We start from the raw sequence: 18535 nt of genomic DNA, 5'->3' as shown, positions 1-18535 counted from the left end.
CCTGAATCTCAAAATATTTGTCAATAACTTTAACCAACATGACCAAGTTGTAGTTGGATATCTTTTGTTTAAGATGTTGTTGGCCATCACAATATTTCTAAATATTACCCAAAATGCATTGGATTCTAAAATGGTAAAAAATTAATACATATACATTACCACTTTTATTTCTTATAAGTCTGCATGCTTTATCCTTTAACATCAAGTAGTGACTAGGGAATGTCAGTTTTGGTCTATCATCAAGCACAGTTAAACCTACTCTTAACAGAGATTGTTTCCATCTAGGTAAAGTATTTACATCTTCTTTTCTGTTGAAAATTTCTTGAAATGGTGGATACTGAGGAATTATCTCCATTGACCTTGAATTCAACTTGTCTATTTTCATAACGGCTGACATAGTTTCAGAAATATTTTCTCTTTGTTTCAAACCAATTTTCAGTTCAGACAAAATCTTTTTGGCCAGTGTTTGGTCCTGCTCTATTGCTTCACTCTTAATGGTTAAAAAGCTATTTGAATCTGGCGAGTAAAAGTCATAATGTTTTGATGCTTTAAGATGGCTTCCAAACACAGAAACACACCCATACAATGGTTGCAGACGACAATTTCCTTGGAAACAAACCTCCACATCTTTTTCCATTGCAACCAACAGTCCATCTTGCAAGTCTATGATTTTAACCCTAAAACATAAGTTTGATCAAATAAGTTTTAAAAAAAGGATGTTGAACAGTCAAAAGCATCACTTCCTAAAAATATAAAATTAGTTGATTTCATTTCAGATATGAATATATGGCTAAAACTTCACAGAATTGTTCCTAAAATAGGGACGAAAGATACCAGAGGGACAGGCGTCAAACTCATAGCCATGGCTAAAAAAGAAAAAGACAAACAGACAAATAATAGAACACAACACACAACATAGAAAACTGAAGACTAAGCAAAACGAACCCAACCAAAATTTGGGGTGATTTCAGGTGCTCTGGAAGGATATTATTGCAACGTACTGAAGGTATGCACACTGCAAAATATGGAGAATCTGACTTTAGCTGATCTAATATGAGTCAAAAACCTTTATGGACCTTGAAATAAGGACAGATTTATGAATCTCATTAAAATATCAGTCTGCCATACAAATGTGGAAGGTGCAAAATCAGAAGTTGACATAACTGAACTAGGATTTGTGTTTCAAAGAGCTGATATGATGTGATTTTTTTTTTATCAAATATAAACCTTTACAAATGATTACAAAGGACAGATTTTTTAATACTTTTTATATTTTTAATGTCAGAATTTTGGTATTATATCATGAGGAGAGTGGAATTTTTCACTATCTTTGGGATTGGGCACTTGACAGGAAAACAAATGACACTTGCCATCCTGAAAATTGCTCAATATACGATACATGTACCGAGAAGTATCTCAGCTTCAAAATGATCCATCATATATTTTTGGACATATCAAAATTTATATGGGCTGAGCTACAAAATAAAATTTTCCATTACTGCCTACCTGAAACCTATTACATGTATTAGGCATATATATATATACTGACTTGGTGAATGGTTTTGCTCTTGAAAAAAATTGTAATTCAGAAAAGAATCGACTTTTGAAACGTGAACATGTACAAATTCATCTATGCTTTATTTTGTGTATTGTTGAGCTGTATTAAGCCCCATGAGAAACCAATTTGCTTTGATTTAACTTAAATTATAAAACAGATACCCTTTCAATGTATCCTCTACTATGGTCTGTTCCTCAGCTTCATCTTTGTCCACATTTATACTGTCTGACTTCCTCCTTTTCTTCCTGTTTCTCTTGGTATTTTTTGTACCTTCAGAGTCTTCTGCTGTAGAAGTCTTTTCTGGACTTGAAGCATCACCAACTTCTTCAATAGTTTGATCCTCATCAGTCAAATAATTTGAATTTGTGGAACATTTTCTCTTCCTTTCTGTCTGTCCACCTTTTCTTTTTTCTCTACCAGATATTTTCTCATGGGCTGGTGGAGTTTGTTTCTTTTGCTTTTCACTTATTTTCTGGTATTTCTTTTTACTTTGTGCCCAAAAATTTGTTGAAAACATGTCACCATCCTGAGTTTGCTTTCTTTTATAAATGTGTTCAGTTACAAGACCAGATGTACTTGCATTGTCATATTTTTCAGTAATTTCTGTCTTATCTGATAATTTTCCTAGCACTGGGTCTAAAGTTTCCTCTTTTGAAGTTTTATCTTCTTCATCTGACTTTTTCTTTCCCCTTTGCTTAGAAGGATCACCTGTAACATTTTTTACTAAGGCAGTTTTAGTTTTAGTTTTAGTTTTGCCTGCTTTTTTCAAAGGCTCAGGATCCTCTTGGTGCTTCTTTGTCTTTTCTTTGCTCTTTGCTTTTTGTTTCTTCCTCATGGTTAACTATAATATAAAAGGGATAAAACTAACTAGATGTTAATTCATTCAATTCGAATCATTCCTTGGGTTTTTACCTATAAAATATATTTTGACAGCAACTTATTTTATCACTACCTACTATTAAAGTCATATGAAACCAGTGAGTGGTGAAAAAAAACGTTTATCCAATTCTTGAACCAATGAATGTTTATATCATAAACTTAGTCCTCTGTGAACGATTTTATCATTTGTTACGCAAATACATCGTATTATCGTCTTTTTATTTTCTCTCTGCCTGTTATGATTAAACAAATATGGCTGCTCATTAAATGCCGTGTTTTGAAGCCGAAGTTTACCAATTTTCATCTAATAGTAAACAAATATCAAAAAGCATGGGTATTGAGCATGTGTTTAACATGTACAATCAGATAATTGTTTATTTTAATGACAGATCCATGCGTATTGCGATCACCGGATTTTTACGAGGAGGGTTACGCTCAGGTCACTATGCATACAGAAAATATGTCGGCGAATTGCTTCCTGGAAGCAAGCAATTAAAAATAAGTAAACTTCTTCAAAATGTGGACAAATTAAACAATTTTCCTCAGAAAAAAGTATATGTACATAAGTTGTATAATGAAAACTATCCATTTAGTTATAAAAAAACATAAGCATATTTTTTTTTTAATTTGAGGTTTCTTATGACTTTAATATTGCAACTAAAGTTTGGTCTTATCATTATCAAAGTCAGTGACCATATGATTATTTTATATCATTAAAACAGAAATTGATGCGTCAACAACATATAGTATTTTAAGAAAAATCTATGGAGTAGAATAAGAGATTTGATGATTTTAAGAAAAATTTAAGAAGGTTTTTCGTTCATTTTATGTGCTTTCTACAGTATACCAATATTCACCCATATTGAAAGAAGTCAATCTGTAATATATTTCAGATAATAAAAAAGATAAATGCATTATTTTTTTCAATTTTCAGTTGAATTTCAACGAGCCAAGGTTGTAAGAAAGTTTTAGCAAAATCTGCCACATAGCACATTTACTGTTCCTTGACCTTTAAAGCAAACTTTATAGACAATAGAAAATCAAGAATTAATTCAATATTCAAATAATTTCTGTCATACCCATGTCATAGCAACAACATTTTAAAAGGTGTATCAGAGAGGCAAATACTTTGTTGTGAATATTTTATCTGACCTGAGATAAGAATTACAAATCATGAAAATAACATCCAGGCAGAGTAAATAAAACCAAAGGTATGGAGAAAAATAACCTGTACTTTTGCAACAAGGAAGTGAATGCAACAGCCAATTGTGTTTTTTAAGACCTATACTTGAATATGCATGGACAGTTTGGACAGTTTGGAATCCCAGTACATACCTAGAAAACAAACTAGGAAAGCCACAAATAAAGAGCAACTAGATTTACAACAAACATAGCTGACATTATGTATGGTATGGAATTTTCTCATTTTTGAAGGTCATATGATTGCCTATTATTGCTTACATCCACTTCATTTCAACTTCAGTGGTCAGTTGTCTCATTGGCCACCATACCAAATTCTCCCTATTTCTATATTTATGATATTCCAAAGCAGAAGGTTCCATAACCAATATATATATTGAAAGAATTTAAGTGGAAATTACTGGCAGGGAGAAGATCAAACAGAATTATATAAATGAATCATAAAAGATTAATCATTTAGTTAATAGTAAAGCCAACATCCCAACAACAGACATTGTCTAGAATACTACTTACAGCCACATCCAACAATTAAATATCTCATTAACTTAAACAGACTCATACAAATATAGTTTATCACTAATCCTTTTCCATGATTCTGAGTTCGGCCAAATCAGAAAATGGGTCCGGACTTGGATTCCAATATGGATTAGCTTAATGTATGCATCATCAGACAATGCCAGGAATATATTGGATTACTATTTTTTAACCATTTGAACCATTTGAAAAAGAAAGTCTTTTTCTTCAATTTAGTAAGGAACTGAATTCATTGATGAATGTCTATGGTTCCTCATTCTCTTATCTTAATTATTCTCAATAATACAAATATACTTAACATGGACCATACTAGTCCAAATAATTATATGACGTCTTTGAAAGCTACTTCAAATTTTTGCTTTGACGATTTCCTGCATCGATGTAAGGCGTCAAAGAAAAAAAATATAATAGCCTTTCAAGACGTCATAATTATTTGGACTAGACTAGGACCATGCATAAATTTTACAAGATGTAGCAGCTTTTCCTTTGTTTTCTACTGCATAGTGGCGACAATTGCTTGGGGGAAGTCAAGGCATAGACTTGCGCAACCTGTTGAAAATAATTTTTTTCAAAAAAAATATATTTAATAATAAACTGATAAAATCATAAAGTTGAGCATACTGGCTCCTTTTTTAGGGGACTTATAAAGTGAGAAACGGAATCGAAACGAAACGAAACGAAATATAACGAAACGAAACGAAATACAACGAAACGCAACGAAATACAACGAAACGAAACGAAATGTAACGAAACGAAACGAAATGTAAAAATGAAGAAACAAAACCCTCTTCAAAAGCATCAAATATATTGCCCCTCCCCAGCCCTTTTAGTTCAAAAGAAATTTTCCTCAATCATAATACAAATACTTCAAAATAAAACTATTATATAGAAAAGATGTTTTCAAATTCAATTATACAAATGTCATGTATAAAGAAGTCTTTTCAACGACCCTGTAATTGGACAGGTCCATGATTTCAATACGGGTGGTGTAAAAGGGATTGAATTTGCCGTGCAGAAAGAGTCACGAACACAAATATTTAAATGGTGACGCCCCTCACAAGAAAAAATGATCTCCCCTTTCTCAAGTTTCTCGGATTTACCGAGTTTAATAATGCTATGTAAGTACTTATATTCGAAAAAAAATATTAGGACAGGAACTTGTTTTTCCCCAATAGTACCGACCGTGCAAGGGCTTTATAGCCAGTCAAGGTCGTTAAAAACTCCCGTAGTACCCAATAGTTCTCCGTTTCTGATATAAAGGCCAAAAGATTTTTTTCAACGGCTTTTTATAGTTCGTTCCTATATTGGACGGTCTTCAACAATGAGCGAAGCCCGTACCGCATAGTCAGCTATAAAATGCCCCGAAATGACAAATGTAAAACCATTCAAACGAGAAAACTAACGGCCTAATTAATGTACACAAAATTAACGAAAAAAAAACAAATATGTAACACAGCAACAAACGGCAACCACTGAATTACAGGCTCCTGACTTGGGACAGGCACATACATATACACATACATGCATACTGTGGCGGGGTAAACATGTTAGCGGGATCCCAACCCTCCCCTAACGTGGGACAGTGGTGTAACAGTAAAATATAGGAACGAACTATAAAAATCAATTGAAAAGGGCTTAACTCATCAGATGGATACAAATAGAAATACATAGACAAAAACCAGAGTGGAATTGTTTTCGAAATTCTTGCACAAAACAGGGTAAAACATTCATATCTTATTATATTATAAATGTTCTCGTCCTGAATATTTATTTAACTTGCCACTGGACGTTAAAGACCATTTATATACATTAACCATCAAACCCCTAAAATACTCTTACAATAAATCATTTGTTTATTCACAATTTATTATGACCTGGGCTATTGAAATATTTTGCCATTATGGTCTATAAAGATATCAGATATCAGCTGGTTAGCTACTAAAAATTGCAATGACTCAACATCAAAATATTTTTAAGTTCTGTTTCCTTAACTACTAACACTGTCGAAATAAATTTTAAAATGTACATGTATAAGGGTACTTACATTTTCTTTTCCTTCTCATTGGGCTCCATTTTGCGTAATAACGGTTGAATAAAAAATATTCCTATTATATATACCCGGCTGGAGCCCGTGCAACATCTGGTGCTGAAATCGTTTAATAAAACTTCAAAGACCTTTGATTTTTTTTCTCACGCTCACAACTTACCCATATATAAACTCAGGCATGTTAAAGGGAGCCGACAGGATGAAAGACAATGCCTTTAAAAAAGTATTTTTGGAACATCAAAGTGTTATATTGTACGTCAGAACGGGTAGCACGTCCACACGGGGTTGTAGAAAAGTATGCAGTCTTTCAATAAACAATAAATTAATTTACAATCCTCAATTAAGAGATCAAAGGAGTTTTTCTTTTCATTTTACATACTGTTTTAGGTTGTAACAATGATAACTACATCAACAGCACCACACAATTGCATAACATAAGGGTCAGATTCATTTCGTTGTATTTCGTTTCGTTTCGTTATATTTCGTTTCGTTTTGTTGTATTTCGTTGCGTTTCGTTGTATTTCGTTTCGTTTCGTTATATTTCGTTTCGTTTCGATTCCGTTTCTCACTTTATAAGTACCCCCTTTTTTACTGCATGGTGGCTTGAAAAGAAGCATGAAAAATAAACAGTAGTTTGATTGATGGAAATGCAGAATGTTGGACTTACATTAAAAAGTAAAACCTGATCAAAATATCTTTCTTAAACGTCAATAAAATGAACCAAATCAAAAACATGCGGTTCAGACCACTTTCACTTTCTACTTTCGCTTTTGGAATTTATCAATGTCACCAACACGTTTAAAATAAGGCGTACTTTCTTTGCATACGATTCAAGCTTATTTTTGATAAGTTTATCAAGAGATTACTTCCCTTGCAGTTATTGGAAAAGCCGATAAAAACGCCGATAAAAACATCCAAGTGCTTAGACAGCAAATGAGAAGTCCTAAATTTTATAAATGTATTTGAATTTAATTTTTATATATAGTTCACCATTTAATATAGTCTTGCAAACGATTCTACTCCCACTGATTATTAGCTAATAATCGGCTATTTGGCTCACAGGTAGTCCAGATAATCATGCCGTCTGCTGTGGGTATTTTTCGATTTTGACTTTTTTTGATCCCACATTGACGCAGGAAGGCGTCCCAGAAAAAAATTAAAATAGCCTTGCCAGACGTCATAATTATTTGGACTAGCTCACAGGCCGAGTTCACTTGAAACTCTCGAGTTAACTTTACTTACTTGGGTTTCAACAATACGATTTTACTTGAACCACTCGAGTTAACCCCTCGTATTCTGGTTCCGTCCCTTACCGAGCCATGGTTAAACTCGAGAAACTCTTGAATGACGTCAAACCAATAGGAATATTTTGTTTTTTATGCTTGGTCAGGGCCTTACCCTAGAGTTACTTAGAGTTGTTCCGAATATCAACTCTAGTGCGTTCACGTGATAGTCAATTAACTTGATCTGAAGTTGATTGTAGAGTTTCAAGTGAACTCGGCCACAGGGTCTGACCGAATCCGGTCAGTTTGCACCCATTCACGTTCGCATCCATTCACGTTCGCATCCAATCACGTTCGCGCCCTTTTAATTTCGCACCCTACACGTTCGCGCCCAATTTTTATTGGTTTTGTGTTTGATAACTTTATAACCAAGTTTTGGCAAGTGTATTCCTATTAGTATATTTGTTGTCATTGTCTCAAAATAAAGTGAGACAACGTGTTTTTTGTGTTGAATAAATCTTAATCATGTTTTGGATAGTGTATTGTTAAAATATTTTTAATCATTGTTTCGAAATAAAGTGAGATTTTGACGACCGTGATTTTTGCATGGAATAAATCTTAAATATTAATCAATTTTGGTTAGTGTATTGCTATAATTTTTTATTTAATTGTTTCAGATCAACGGGGCCAATCTGTTAAAAAACAATTATCTTTTGTGTTTTTCATTTAAAATTTTCAATGTTTTACTCATTCGAAGCTAAATACATGCAGTATTTACATCAAGGCAATTTAAAACAACGATCATGATTTTCTAATTCAACTGGAACTTGATTTTAAATTGGGTGCGAACGGACCTTGGGTGTGAACGTGCAAGGTGCGAACATGTAGGGTGCAAAAGTGCATTGGGTGCATCCTACCTGATACCTTGTCTTAGTTCAAATAATTATGACGTCTTGGAAGGCTATTTAATAAATTTTTGCTTTGACGCCTTCCTGCGATGTAAGGCCTCAAAGAAAAAAAATATTAGCCTTATAATTATTTGGACTAGGACTAGGACTTGTCTCAGAAAATTGTGGACTAGGACTTGTCTCAGAAAATTGTACAGATTTTTGTTTACACAAAACTAGTCTACAGTGTATTTATTAGTTGCTTTGGTGATTTAAATTTCATTACATTCACTTGTTCAAATTAATTGATGTCTTGAACCAATAAATATTATTGCTATTTGGAAATTTTTTCCCTTTCATCAAAGAATCTACATGTACGCTGGTTGAACTTTTGTCTTGAAATCATCAAACAATCACTTTTCCATTGTAGTGTAAAATAAATTTGGGAACCTTTACTTTGCCATATCCAGTTATGGCAGATGGACGGTGCAAGGGATGTAAAGCCAGTCATGGTCGTTCAAAACTTCCATCGTTTGTGGAAAACAAATAGCGATACAGTGTATGGAATCTTTGTCCGTTAACCTGAAAAATTATTACTGGCTGTCATTCTTGTTTGCTCCTTTTCACATATGCACCCCCTACATTTGTATCCTGGATCCATTCCCTCTTGTTTATAAAGGTTTTGTATTGAATAAGTTTTTAATCATGCTTTTTATATAGATAATAGACTGTTGGTTTTCCCGTTTGAATGGTTTTACATTACAAATTTTTAGGGCACTTTATAGCTTGCTATTGGTTTCAGCCAAGGCTCTGTGTCAAAGGCCGTACCTTGACCTATAATGGTTTACTTTTATAAATTGTTATTTGGATGGAGAGTTGCCTCATTGGCACTCATTCATGTACCACATCTTCATATATATTTTTAATAGTTAGTGTATTGGCTATTGCTATAAAGAATAAACTAGATAAGTTTTTTTTATTGTTTTGAAATAAAGTGACATTCTAATAATGTTTACAGGTTTTTCTTTTGTGAACCATTTAAAATTTGACGAAATGGATAATGAATATTGTCATGATGATCAAAGACTAAGTTATTTGTTTATAAAACTTGTAAAAGAGAGACAGAAGATTCAAAACCTCTATCAAACTCATCACAGTCAATAAATAATTATCTTTTAATATTTTAATTTCAAATCTTCATTCCCAACACATCTTTGGTGTTAGTTTGAGATTTCTATGGTTTGTTGAATACGAGTTATATTATCCATTAACAATGGCGTAGCTAGATCTGAAATTATGGGGTCTGCTCGACAGTCTAACAGTTCCATAGTCCGACGGTTCAATGGTCCGAGGGTTTAATAGTCCGAACTTAGTTAAACATAGGACCCTATGGGATCGTCACTTAAAGATCTTTTTGTCTGAAACCACTGAGTTAATTGGGACCAAACTTAAGTAGAATGGTCCTTGGGTGGTCCCCTTCTGAAAACTATGTCCGACATAACCGATCTCCAACCAAGATGTCCGCCACAGCTGAACTTAGCTAAACATAGGATCCTATGGCGAATTCACATCTTCACTTTCTTCTTGTCTGGAACCAGTGGGCCAATTGGGACGAAACTTTGGTTGAATGTTCCTTAGGTAGTCCCCTTCCAAAAATATTTCCAACATCCTCAACCTACAAACAAGATAGCCGCCAAAATCAAACTTAGTTTAACATAGGACCCTATGAGAAATTCACTTACATATTTTATTATCTGAAACAACTTAGCAAAATGGAACCATACTTTGCATCAATGGTCCTTGGGTGGTCCTGTTTCAGAAATAAGTCCAATCATGAATGATCCGGACCACCGACCAAGATGGCTGCCACAGTGAACTTAGTAATATTGGACCCTTTAGGAAATAACTTAAAGATTTTGTCGTCTGAAACCAAAGAGCCAATTTTAACTCTGGCTTACAAATGATGTCTTGAACCAGGGTTGGCAAAAACCCGGGGTTTTATGAGTATTGCCCAGCCCAGTGGGAAATACTGGGAAAACCTGGGTTTTACTGGGTTTTAGTGGGTAATACTGGGCAATACTGGGTAATATAAGATATTTGTCTGAAATTTAAAGAGGATTCAGTGATATACACAAATGCAATACATTTAACATGCTTAATAAGATATGTATACCCTATTTTGTTTGTTTAACATTTGTCTAGATTGGCAAACTGTAAATAGAAAGCAAATAAATCATTTTTTTTCAAATGAATATAGCTCCTATTAAGAATTAACAATTACATGTATTAAAGAAACATCACATAATGTATATGTACTGTCACTAATTAATAAGTAATTATTCAGATTAGAACACAGATTTGTTTATGTAACAATCATCAGTCCTTTCAATTTTATAAGTGTTAATGGCATGACCCTGTAGGGTGTTTATTTAGCAATATGAATGTATAACAATTAACATAAAGTTAACAATTCACTTAAACACTGCAATAAAATGCATTTTTCAAAGTTTGGATTATTGAAACCATACTTGGTAATTAAAAGGTATCTTTAAATGTGCAAATCTTGTATTCTGCCTACATATAAAATTAAAAGAGAAGAGAATGAAATTGATTTTTTTTTAGAAATGACTGTCAATGGTTATCTGTATAAAAAGTATATATTTAGCTGTTATACTATGAAACTACACCAAGTCTTTAATTACTATTTTGTGTTAAAATAAGCTTAAAAAATCATATTGCCCAGTAATGCCCACTATTACCCATTTCTGGGAGTATTGCCCAGCCCGGGAAAACCCGGGTTTTCCCGCCTGGGAATTCCCAGGTGGGTAATACTTTGCCAACCCTGTCTTGAACATCTAAGAAACAATCATCTTAAAAATGAAATAGTGCAGCATTTGTAAGCCAGGGGGCAGCACTTGTCAGTCAAATGAGTACTGTTAATACGTCGGACTATCACTACGGCCTCGAAATTATATTGATGCCAAACCATGGCCACTTGATGAAGGAAAACATTGGAGCGATCATGATTTTGGGTTATCAGACCTGGGTTCCATGCATATAATATATAATATTATTCATCATGAATATCTTTTTATTATGTAAATGAGCAAATAGATATAGATAGAAAAAAGCTACATGTATGTAACCATTTTATTTTGATATTATGAAACAAAATCATATACATGTACTTCATGATTGAAAAACTTAAGATACATGCATGTAAGACTCTATTTCTAAAGACTTAAAAAAGATTCATGTGTATAACCTTATAGTCTCTCTTAAAACAAAATACAAATGTAGCAAGCAGCATGGGAGAGATCTTTTTAAAGAAAAGGTTCATCCTACAATGTAGGTCAACAATGTGTAAAATCTACTATATACTGTAAGGTGTACAAGGTATATTGTAGATGTAGTAGCTATAGTATACGATATAGTACTGGTGTTGCTGTTTTTTGTTTTAAATACTATTTAAACTGATATTTGTTTAAGATTCATACATGCATTACCACTATATATATTCATTTAGCTTTTAAAAACCTGTATTAGAACTGCAGTGTTCAAATTGAATTTAAAATGATTTATTTGATAAATTTTCTAAAGTTAAATGTCATTTCAGGTGGTACATGTACAGAAGATTTTACTGACTGGTTAGTGGTAAACTGGTAATTATAATGAGGTCGTGATATTGATGATCATGTTATAACTCTGATACTCCTTAGAACTTTTCATATAATTATACATATATATAAATAATTTTATTTGTGCTCGAATAAGTAAAATGGAGGAGACCGGCAATACAAAAAAAGAGGCTAGCGATATCAAATCAGAAGATGTTAATATAAAAACTGGAACTAGTGATATAAAATCAGAGGCTGGGAATATAAAAACTAAAGCCAGTGATATAGAAACAGAAGATATCAATATAAAAACTGAAGCTAGTGATATAAAAACAGAGGTTAGTGATATCAAAAAGGAAACTAGTGATATAAAAACTGAATCATATGACCAAGGTGATATCAACAATACCGGTACTGTAGATGATGACATAGAACAACTAACATCTGAACACAATGATGGAGAATATGATGAGATAAATGAAAATAGCACAGATAAAAATATAGATGAAATGAATTCTTATAGTCAACTTGGTCAAGACTTATCACAAAATGTAATTGAAGGTCAGAAGCCAAGGTTAAGTGAAAGTTCTAGTGACGGAATGATGTCAAACAGTCCATCAGTAAGGTCAAGGTTGACTTCAGCTGAAGATACTGATTCTACTATCAAGCCAGGTAACCAAAAGGATTCTGATAGTTCTGACAGCAAGAGCATAGAAACCCTGGACTATACAAGTAGTGAAGATAAAAGTATAGAAACAATAGATAGTGAAGATGACAAACAGAAAGGGGATAATTCAGATGTCACAAATCGTCCAGAAAGTTTGATACTTACTGGTAATAGACCAGCAAATCATGAAAAGAGGCGGAGTCGTAGTGATGATCATAAGAAGATTGACACCACCAGGACTTTGAGTAGCAGCACGGCAGTTGATATTCCATTAAGGAGAGACTCTGAATTTGAGAACATTGAAGAAACCATGTTGTCAAAAAGTATGCCTCATGGTACAGTGACAAGGAAGGGTGATATGATAGAGTTTGTTGCTGATGATTTGCAAGAAATGATCAAAAGAAGTAGTCCTCTCACTCAGACAGGTATAATTTAACTTATCCAGACTCGAAATTATGTTTCTCTAGCCAACTTAAACAAATACTAAAAAATCTTCCATAAAAGTTTATTTGATAGGGATCACTAAAGATTATTAAAGTAATACAAACAATCTGAGGATTTTCTCAATGCTAGACAATGTCACATACCAGCAGGAACATTTAATTAATTTACACTTATATGGGATAGGCATTTAATAATGGCAGAGGTCTGTGTGCAGAGTTTTCAATTTAAAGTTGTTGATGATGTTATTCAGTCAATATAAATAAAGATCACGAAAATTTAAGTTTGATAGTTGCAATGAATAAAAGCAAAAACATTTTTTAACTGTAACAAAATTCAAATTCAAATGATATAACTAGAACGTACTGAGAACCAACAGAAATGCAACCTTACATGTATTTTCATTACACAAATGAACAAATTTGACTTAAGCGTTACAAATTAATGCATGGTGTATGAATGTTTTTGTATTTTTCTGCTTTTTTATCAGCATCAAGTGCAACAAGCAGCAGACGTTCCAGTCTAAGAAGTTATTCAAGTGTATCCAGTTCAACATCTTCTGCCATAGGGACAGCATCAGGAGTGTCTCGATCACCAAGTAGTCTGTTCCAACAGAGTCCTGATGATATCCCACCTATTGACCCTCAAGCAATTCATGACCTTGAAATGCATGCACTGAAGGTTGCAGACAACCTTGACCTTTTAATGGGAAACTTGAAAACAAACTTGCACAAGGTATTAATTTTAATTCGTGCTTAATGAAAATAAGAAGTATTAAAATATTTTGTTGTGATTTTCACAAAATATATTGTTTAATAAAGTAAAATCACAAAAACACTGAACTCCGAGGAAATTTCAAAACGGAAAGTCCCTAATTAAATGGCAAAATCAAACGCTCAAACACATCAAACAAATGGATAACTACCATAACTGTCATATTCCTGACTTAGTACAGGCATTTATCAAGTTATATAAATCAGATGTTAAACACAAGTTATCTCCCATAAGACATATTCTGTTATGCAGTAAATAATTGAAGTCACATTTTTGTTGTATTTTTTATCTGGTTTTCATGGTAAATTAGTTTTTATGCCCCACCTACGATAGTGGAGGGTCATTATGTTTACTGGTCTGTGTGTCCGTCTGTGTGTCCGTCCATTCGTCCCTCTTCAGGTTTTTGGTCAAGATAGTTTTTGATGAATTTGAAATCCAATCAACTTTAAACTTAGTACACATGTTCCCCATGATATGATCTTTCTAATTTTAATGCCAAATTAAAGTTTGTCCCCAATTTCACGGTCCCCTGAACATAGAAAATGATAGTGAGAAGTTCAGGTTAAATTTTTTGGTCAAGGTAGTTTTTAATGAAGTTGAAGTCCAATCAACTTGAAACTTAGTACACATGTTCCCTATGATATAATCTTTCTAATTTAATTGCCAAATTAAAGTTTTGACCCTAATTTCACAGTCCACTGAACATGGAAAATGATAGTGCGAGTGGGTCATCCGTGTACTATGGACACATTCTTGTTTTCTATACTTCATAGTATTTGGTTTTTGTGTATCTAAAATATAGCTTTAATGTAAATTGATTGACAAAAAGGCAGAGAGAAAACTAAAGTAAAAGAATTTCAGGAAACCATCTTTGTAGAGAGAAGATTTGCAGTTATTGAAATTAGGGTGGTTATATAACAATCTCAAATGGATTATTGAAAACAAAATTAAGATATTTCTGTTTGCTAAAGCTGGACCATGGCTTGTAGTGAAATATTGAAAAAGAGTTGCAACAAAAGTTAAATTTTATGTTGACTATGTAAGAGTGTGGTGTTTAGATTTTTCATAAATTTACAGAGCCAAATGCAACCCAAAGCTTGCGTTTTCTTTGGAATATTGAAACTATTAGTAATCAAGTTCTGTGCTGTGCATGTTTATATTGGTTAGTCCAGTATTGATATCCTTGTATTGCATATTGTAGATGTCAGCAATAACAGTGGGATGTTTGAGTGCATATAAAACATCTGTTGATACAACCTGTGATTCAGTTGATGGTAGTATTAAGGTATGTATAATATTCAATACATATAACCAGTCTAGCTTCATAGCAAACTTCTGATAAGGTATTAAGTTAGTTTTATTACTTTAAATTTGACCTAGCAATAAATAAGACCACCATTTACCTACCTTTAATTAAACAGTGTAATGATGATAAGAGTTTTTAACGACTTTGACTGGCTATATTTGCTCTATTATTCCTCATTTCTATTTTCAATCACGGCAGGAAATCACAAAATGTAAAATTTTGATAACAAAAAAAGAATTTTGATCTTCAGTGTGTAATCATGATTGTTGCATGACAGAAGTAAGATCAGATGTTGCTAAATATCAAATCAAAGGTCACAGAATTCCATTAAGGAATAAGGTTTAAAGACAACTTGGTTCTTTACAAAGGGAAACATATTCAATATTAATTAGAAATAAAGTCTATACTCTATGTTGCCAGTGTCATCTAGTATACAAAACATGCCAAGTTTACTGTAATGCTGAAGTGCTGGTTAAAAAGGACAAATTGCAACTCAACACATGCGAAAGTTAGCATATAAAGAAAAGGTAGTCAATAGAAATATATATGAAGCACATGAATGATAGCATACATTTTTTTTTTCTTTCTCAGTAATCAACTTTGATTTTTTGCTGAATGGGAGAAGGCGCTCAATAAACTTTTTAAAAAATCATTTGAATGTAATTTTCTTTTTCAGTCCATGTATGCTTTAATGGCAAAATGTGAGGAATTGAGTAACAGTATGAAGCCAGTTAACAAACTAGCAGAGCAAATGTATCCTTACCATTGATATAGTCGCTATATGTTAGAGATTTTAAAAATAGTTCCTAAGACACATATTAGTTTCAGACATGAACAATTTTGTCATGTAAAGTGAGTCTTAAGAACCTCATATATAAATAAGAAGATGTGGTATGATTGCCAATAAGACACCTCTCCACAAGAGACCAAATGACACAGAAATTAATAACTGTAGGTCACTGTATGGCCTTTAAAAATGAGCAAAGCCCATACCACATTATAAGCTATAACAGTATGGGCCTTGCTCATTTTTGAAGGCCTTACCGTAAGGTGTTTATTTCTGTGTCATTTGCTCTCTTGTGGAGAGGTGTCTCATTGGCCATCGTACCACATCTTCTTTTTTATATTTACATGGGAAATTATGGTTTTATATCTCCCCTTTCTATGTTTAGTTTATGAACAGATAGTGTTTTTGTCGAGCCTTCGACTTTAGTGAAAAAAGCGAGACATAGCGATCCTTCATTCCGTCGTCGTCGTTGGCGTCGTCCACAAATATTCACTCTGTGGTTAAAGTTTTTGAAATTTTAGTAACTTTCTTAAACTTTACTGGATTTCTACCAAACTTACACAGAAGCTTGTTTATGATCATAAGATAGTATCCAGAAGTAAATTTTGTAAAAATAAAATTCCACTTTTTCCGTATTTTACTTATAAATGGACTTAGTTTTTCTGCCGGGAAACATTACATTCACTCTGTGGTTAAAGTTTTTAAAATTTGAATAACTTTCTTAAACTATCCTGGGTTTATACCAAACTTGGACAGAAGCTTGTTTATGATCATAAGATAGTATCCAGAAGTAAATTTTGTAAAAAAAATTATTTATTTTTTCCGTAATTTACTTTTAAATGGACTTAGTTTTTCTGCCGGGAAACATTACATTAACTCTGTGGTTAAAGTTTTTAAAATTTGAATAACTCTTATACTATCTTGGATTTGTACCAAACTTCGACAGAAGCTTGTTGATGACCAAAAGCTAGTATCTAGAAGGAAATTTTGTACCTGTGTATATGTATTGTCATTATAAATGGACTTAATTTTTCTTCCAGTTAACATTACATACAGTCTGCAGTTAAAGTTTTAAAAACATTTATTAGATTCATAAACTATCCTGGATTTTAACCAAACTTGGACAGAAGCTTCCTACAATCAAAAGATAGTATCAAGAAGAATATTTTTATTGATTTTTTTCCTCATTTTTGTTGAGTCTGCAATTAACAGCAAAAGTAGGAGAGACACTGAGTTTTGCGGAACCCTTAAGAATTTTTATTAGATTTTTATTACTTTATCATAGGTCATAAGACGATTTTTTGGCTGAGTAGGACAAAGTCCAAAACAAACTTTAATATGATATGTGATTTTGGGCTGTGTATCTTTATTGAGTAACTGACTCCTACATGTTTTACCCACATCCTTCAAATTTTATAGAAAGATTGCAGACATGTTGAAATTGTGCATCTGATATAGTGGATTAAGGTAAAAACAATTTACTATTTTCAAAGTTGGTAATCTAATAATTTCTGAGTGAAATGTTGGTAATTAGTTTGTGAAATTAAATTCTCTTACAGTTTTAATTTTAACCTAGATCTTTTCTTTTGCAAAATTTTTCAAAGATTGTACTAATTTTTGTTTTTAAACCTGATCTTTGAGACTTCACAGAAAGTTTGCAAATCGTTTTAGTTGTGCACTTTATTGAATTGTTTTAACAGGTCACACAAGTATTAATTTTCTATGATTCCTTAACATTTTCACAGCAAGGAAATCAAAAGACTGTTGGACAGATTTGAAATGCAGATAGCAGACAAACCATGAACTGAGTTAGTTGTGGATATTTTTATTATTATTTGCCATATTGTTGCCAGATAATAATTTCATTGTGGCAGCAATGTTTATACCTCTACTACAAATGTACCCTCTTCTCTTCAACCAAAGTTCACATATTTTTCATTGTTCCTGTAGAGGTTAACCTTATTTGATTTACTTTTTCATTTTTTCTTATTTGATAGCAATGAGGCACAAATTGAGTTGGCCATTCATTTAAGTTGATCTGTTTTTGACAGCATAACGTACACTGCATTTGAAAACTTTCATAGAAATTATATTTGTAAGCTGTATTCAAGAAAACTATCATATGTGGTAGGATTGCAAATTGGACTACAAATGTACTATTCACTATTCACTATTTATAGTTAAAAAGTTGTTAATTTGAAAGTTGAGTTTTGGTTTTGGGTTTAAATAGTGGCAAATAACAGATTAAGGTTGAATATTATCTAGTTGAAGCAGTCCACTCTTGGTCACGTCTTATTAACCCAGATAAAGGCAGATTTGTACCTTTTGGCATGTCTGTTGCTATGTTGCATCTAAATTTATTGAAAATTAGCACTTGCATAATTATATATTGGAACAAAAGAAAATGGGAATAAGAGTGAAATGTGGAAAGTTTCTATCAACTTAAAATCATAATTATGTTGTCAACATACAATAATATTTTCAACGGGTTAGTGCAATTGATCACAAAATTGTTATTACTGTTAAAGTGTTGTGATATGTATCTGTTAATGTTTAACAAATTATAGTGTTGTAGTATGTGTCTGTTGATTGTTAATAAATTATATTACATTCCA

The 18535-nt window shown here is 32.6% G+C and overlaps 2 protein-coding genes across 4 annotated transcripts in view; one reads left to right on the top strand and one right to left on the bottom strand.

The window, feature by feature from the left end:
• LOC139511528 (polynucleotide 5'-hydroxyl-kinase NOL9-like) overlaps window positions 1-7558 on the bottom strand; it is a 25486-nt gene extending 17928 nt beyond the window's left edge. The window contains exons 1-3 of one of the 2 annotated variants that reach the window (XM_071298352.1): window positions 7461-7558; window positions 1720-2399; window positions 160-677 (exon numbers count right to left, since the gene is read on the bottom strand). In XM_071298352.1, coding sequence (XP_071154453.1) covers window positions 160-677; window positions 1720-2393 — 1192 coding nt within the window. In that variant the 5' untranslated portion in view covers window positions 2394-2399; window positions 7461-7558. Of the gene's footprint in view, window positions 1-159; window positions 678-1719; window positions 2400-6885; window positions 7075-7460 lie in introns of those variants that run through there. The other variant, XM_071298342.1, reaches the window with a different exon arrangement.
• On the top strand, window positions 7056-18535 carry LOC139511537 (clumping factor A-like). 2 transcript variants are annotated; one of them, XM_071298366.1, is made up of 6 exons: window positions 7056-7176; window positions 11945-13037; window positions 13544-13788; window positions 15029-15112; window positions 15810-15886; window positions 17666-18535. In XM_071298366.1, exons 2-6 carry the CDS (start codon window positions 12107-12109, stop codon window positions 17721-17723), a joined length of 1395 nt encoding a protein of 464 aa, XP_071154467.1. In that variant the 5' UTR covers window positions 7056-7176; window positions 11945-12106; the 3' UTR covers window positions 17724-18535. The 2 variants fall into 2 exon arrangements, with proteins under 2 accessions (XP_071154467.1, XP_071154476.1); XM_071298375.1 differs by having other exon boundaries at window positions 7084-7158.

The sequence above is a fragment of the Mytilus edulis genome, chromosome 1, assembly GCF_963676685.1.
Source record: "Mytilus edulis chromosome 1, xbMytEdul2.2, whole genome shotgun sequence".
Taxonomy (NCBI): Eukaryota; Metazoa; Mollusca; class Bivalvia; order Mytilida; family Mytilidae; genus Mytilus; species Mytilus edulis.
Note: the sequence above shows the minus strand (reverse complement) of the source record. Positions and strands in the feature narration are given on the sequence as shown.

What these genes read in the sequence shown, in the direction of transcription:
- LOC139511537 (XM_071298366.1), top strand. Translation starts at nt 12,107, where the DNA reads ATGGAGGAGACCGGCAATACAAAAAAAGAGGCTAGCGATATCAAATCA. An exon ending in TAGTCCTCTCACTCAGACAG is followed by an intron (nt 13,038 to 13,543) that starts GTATAATTTAAC and finishes CTTTTTTATCAG; the next exon opens with CATCAAGTGCAACAAGCAGC. An exon ending in CAGTTGATGGTAGTATTAAG is followed by an intron (nt 15,113 to 15,809) that starts GTATGTATAATA and finishes TTTCTTTTTCAG; the next exon opens with TCCATGTATGCTTTAATGGC.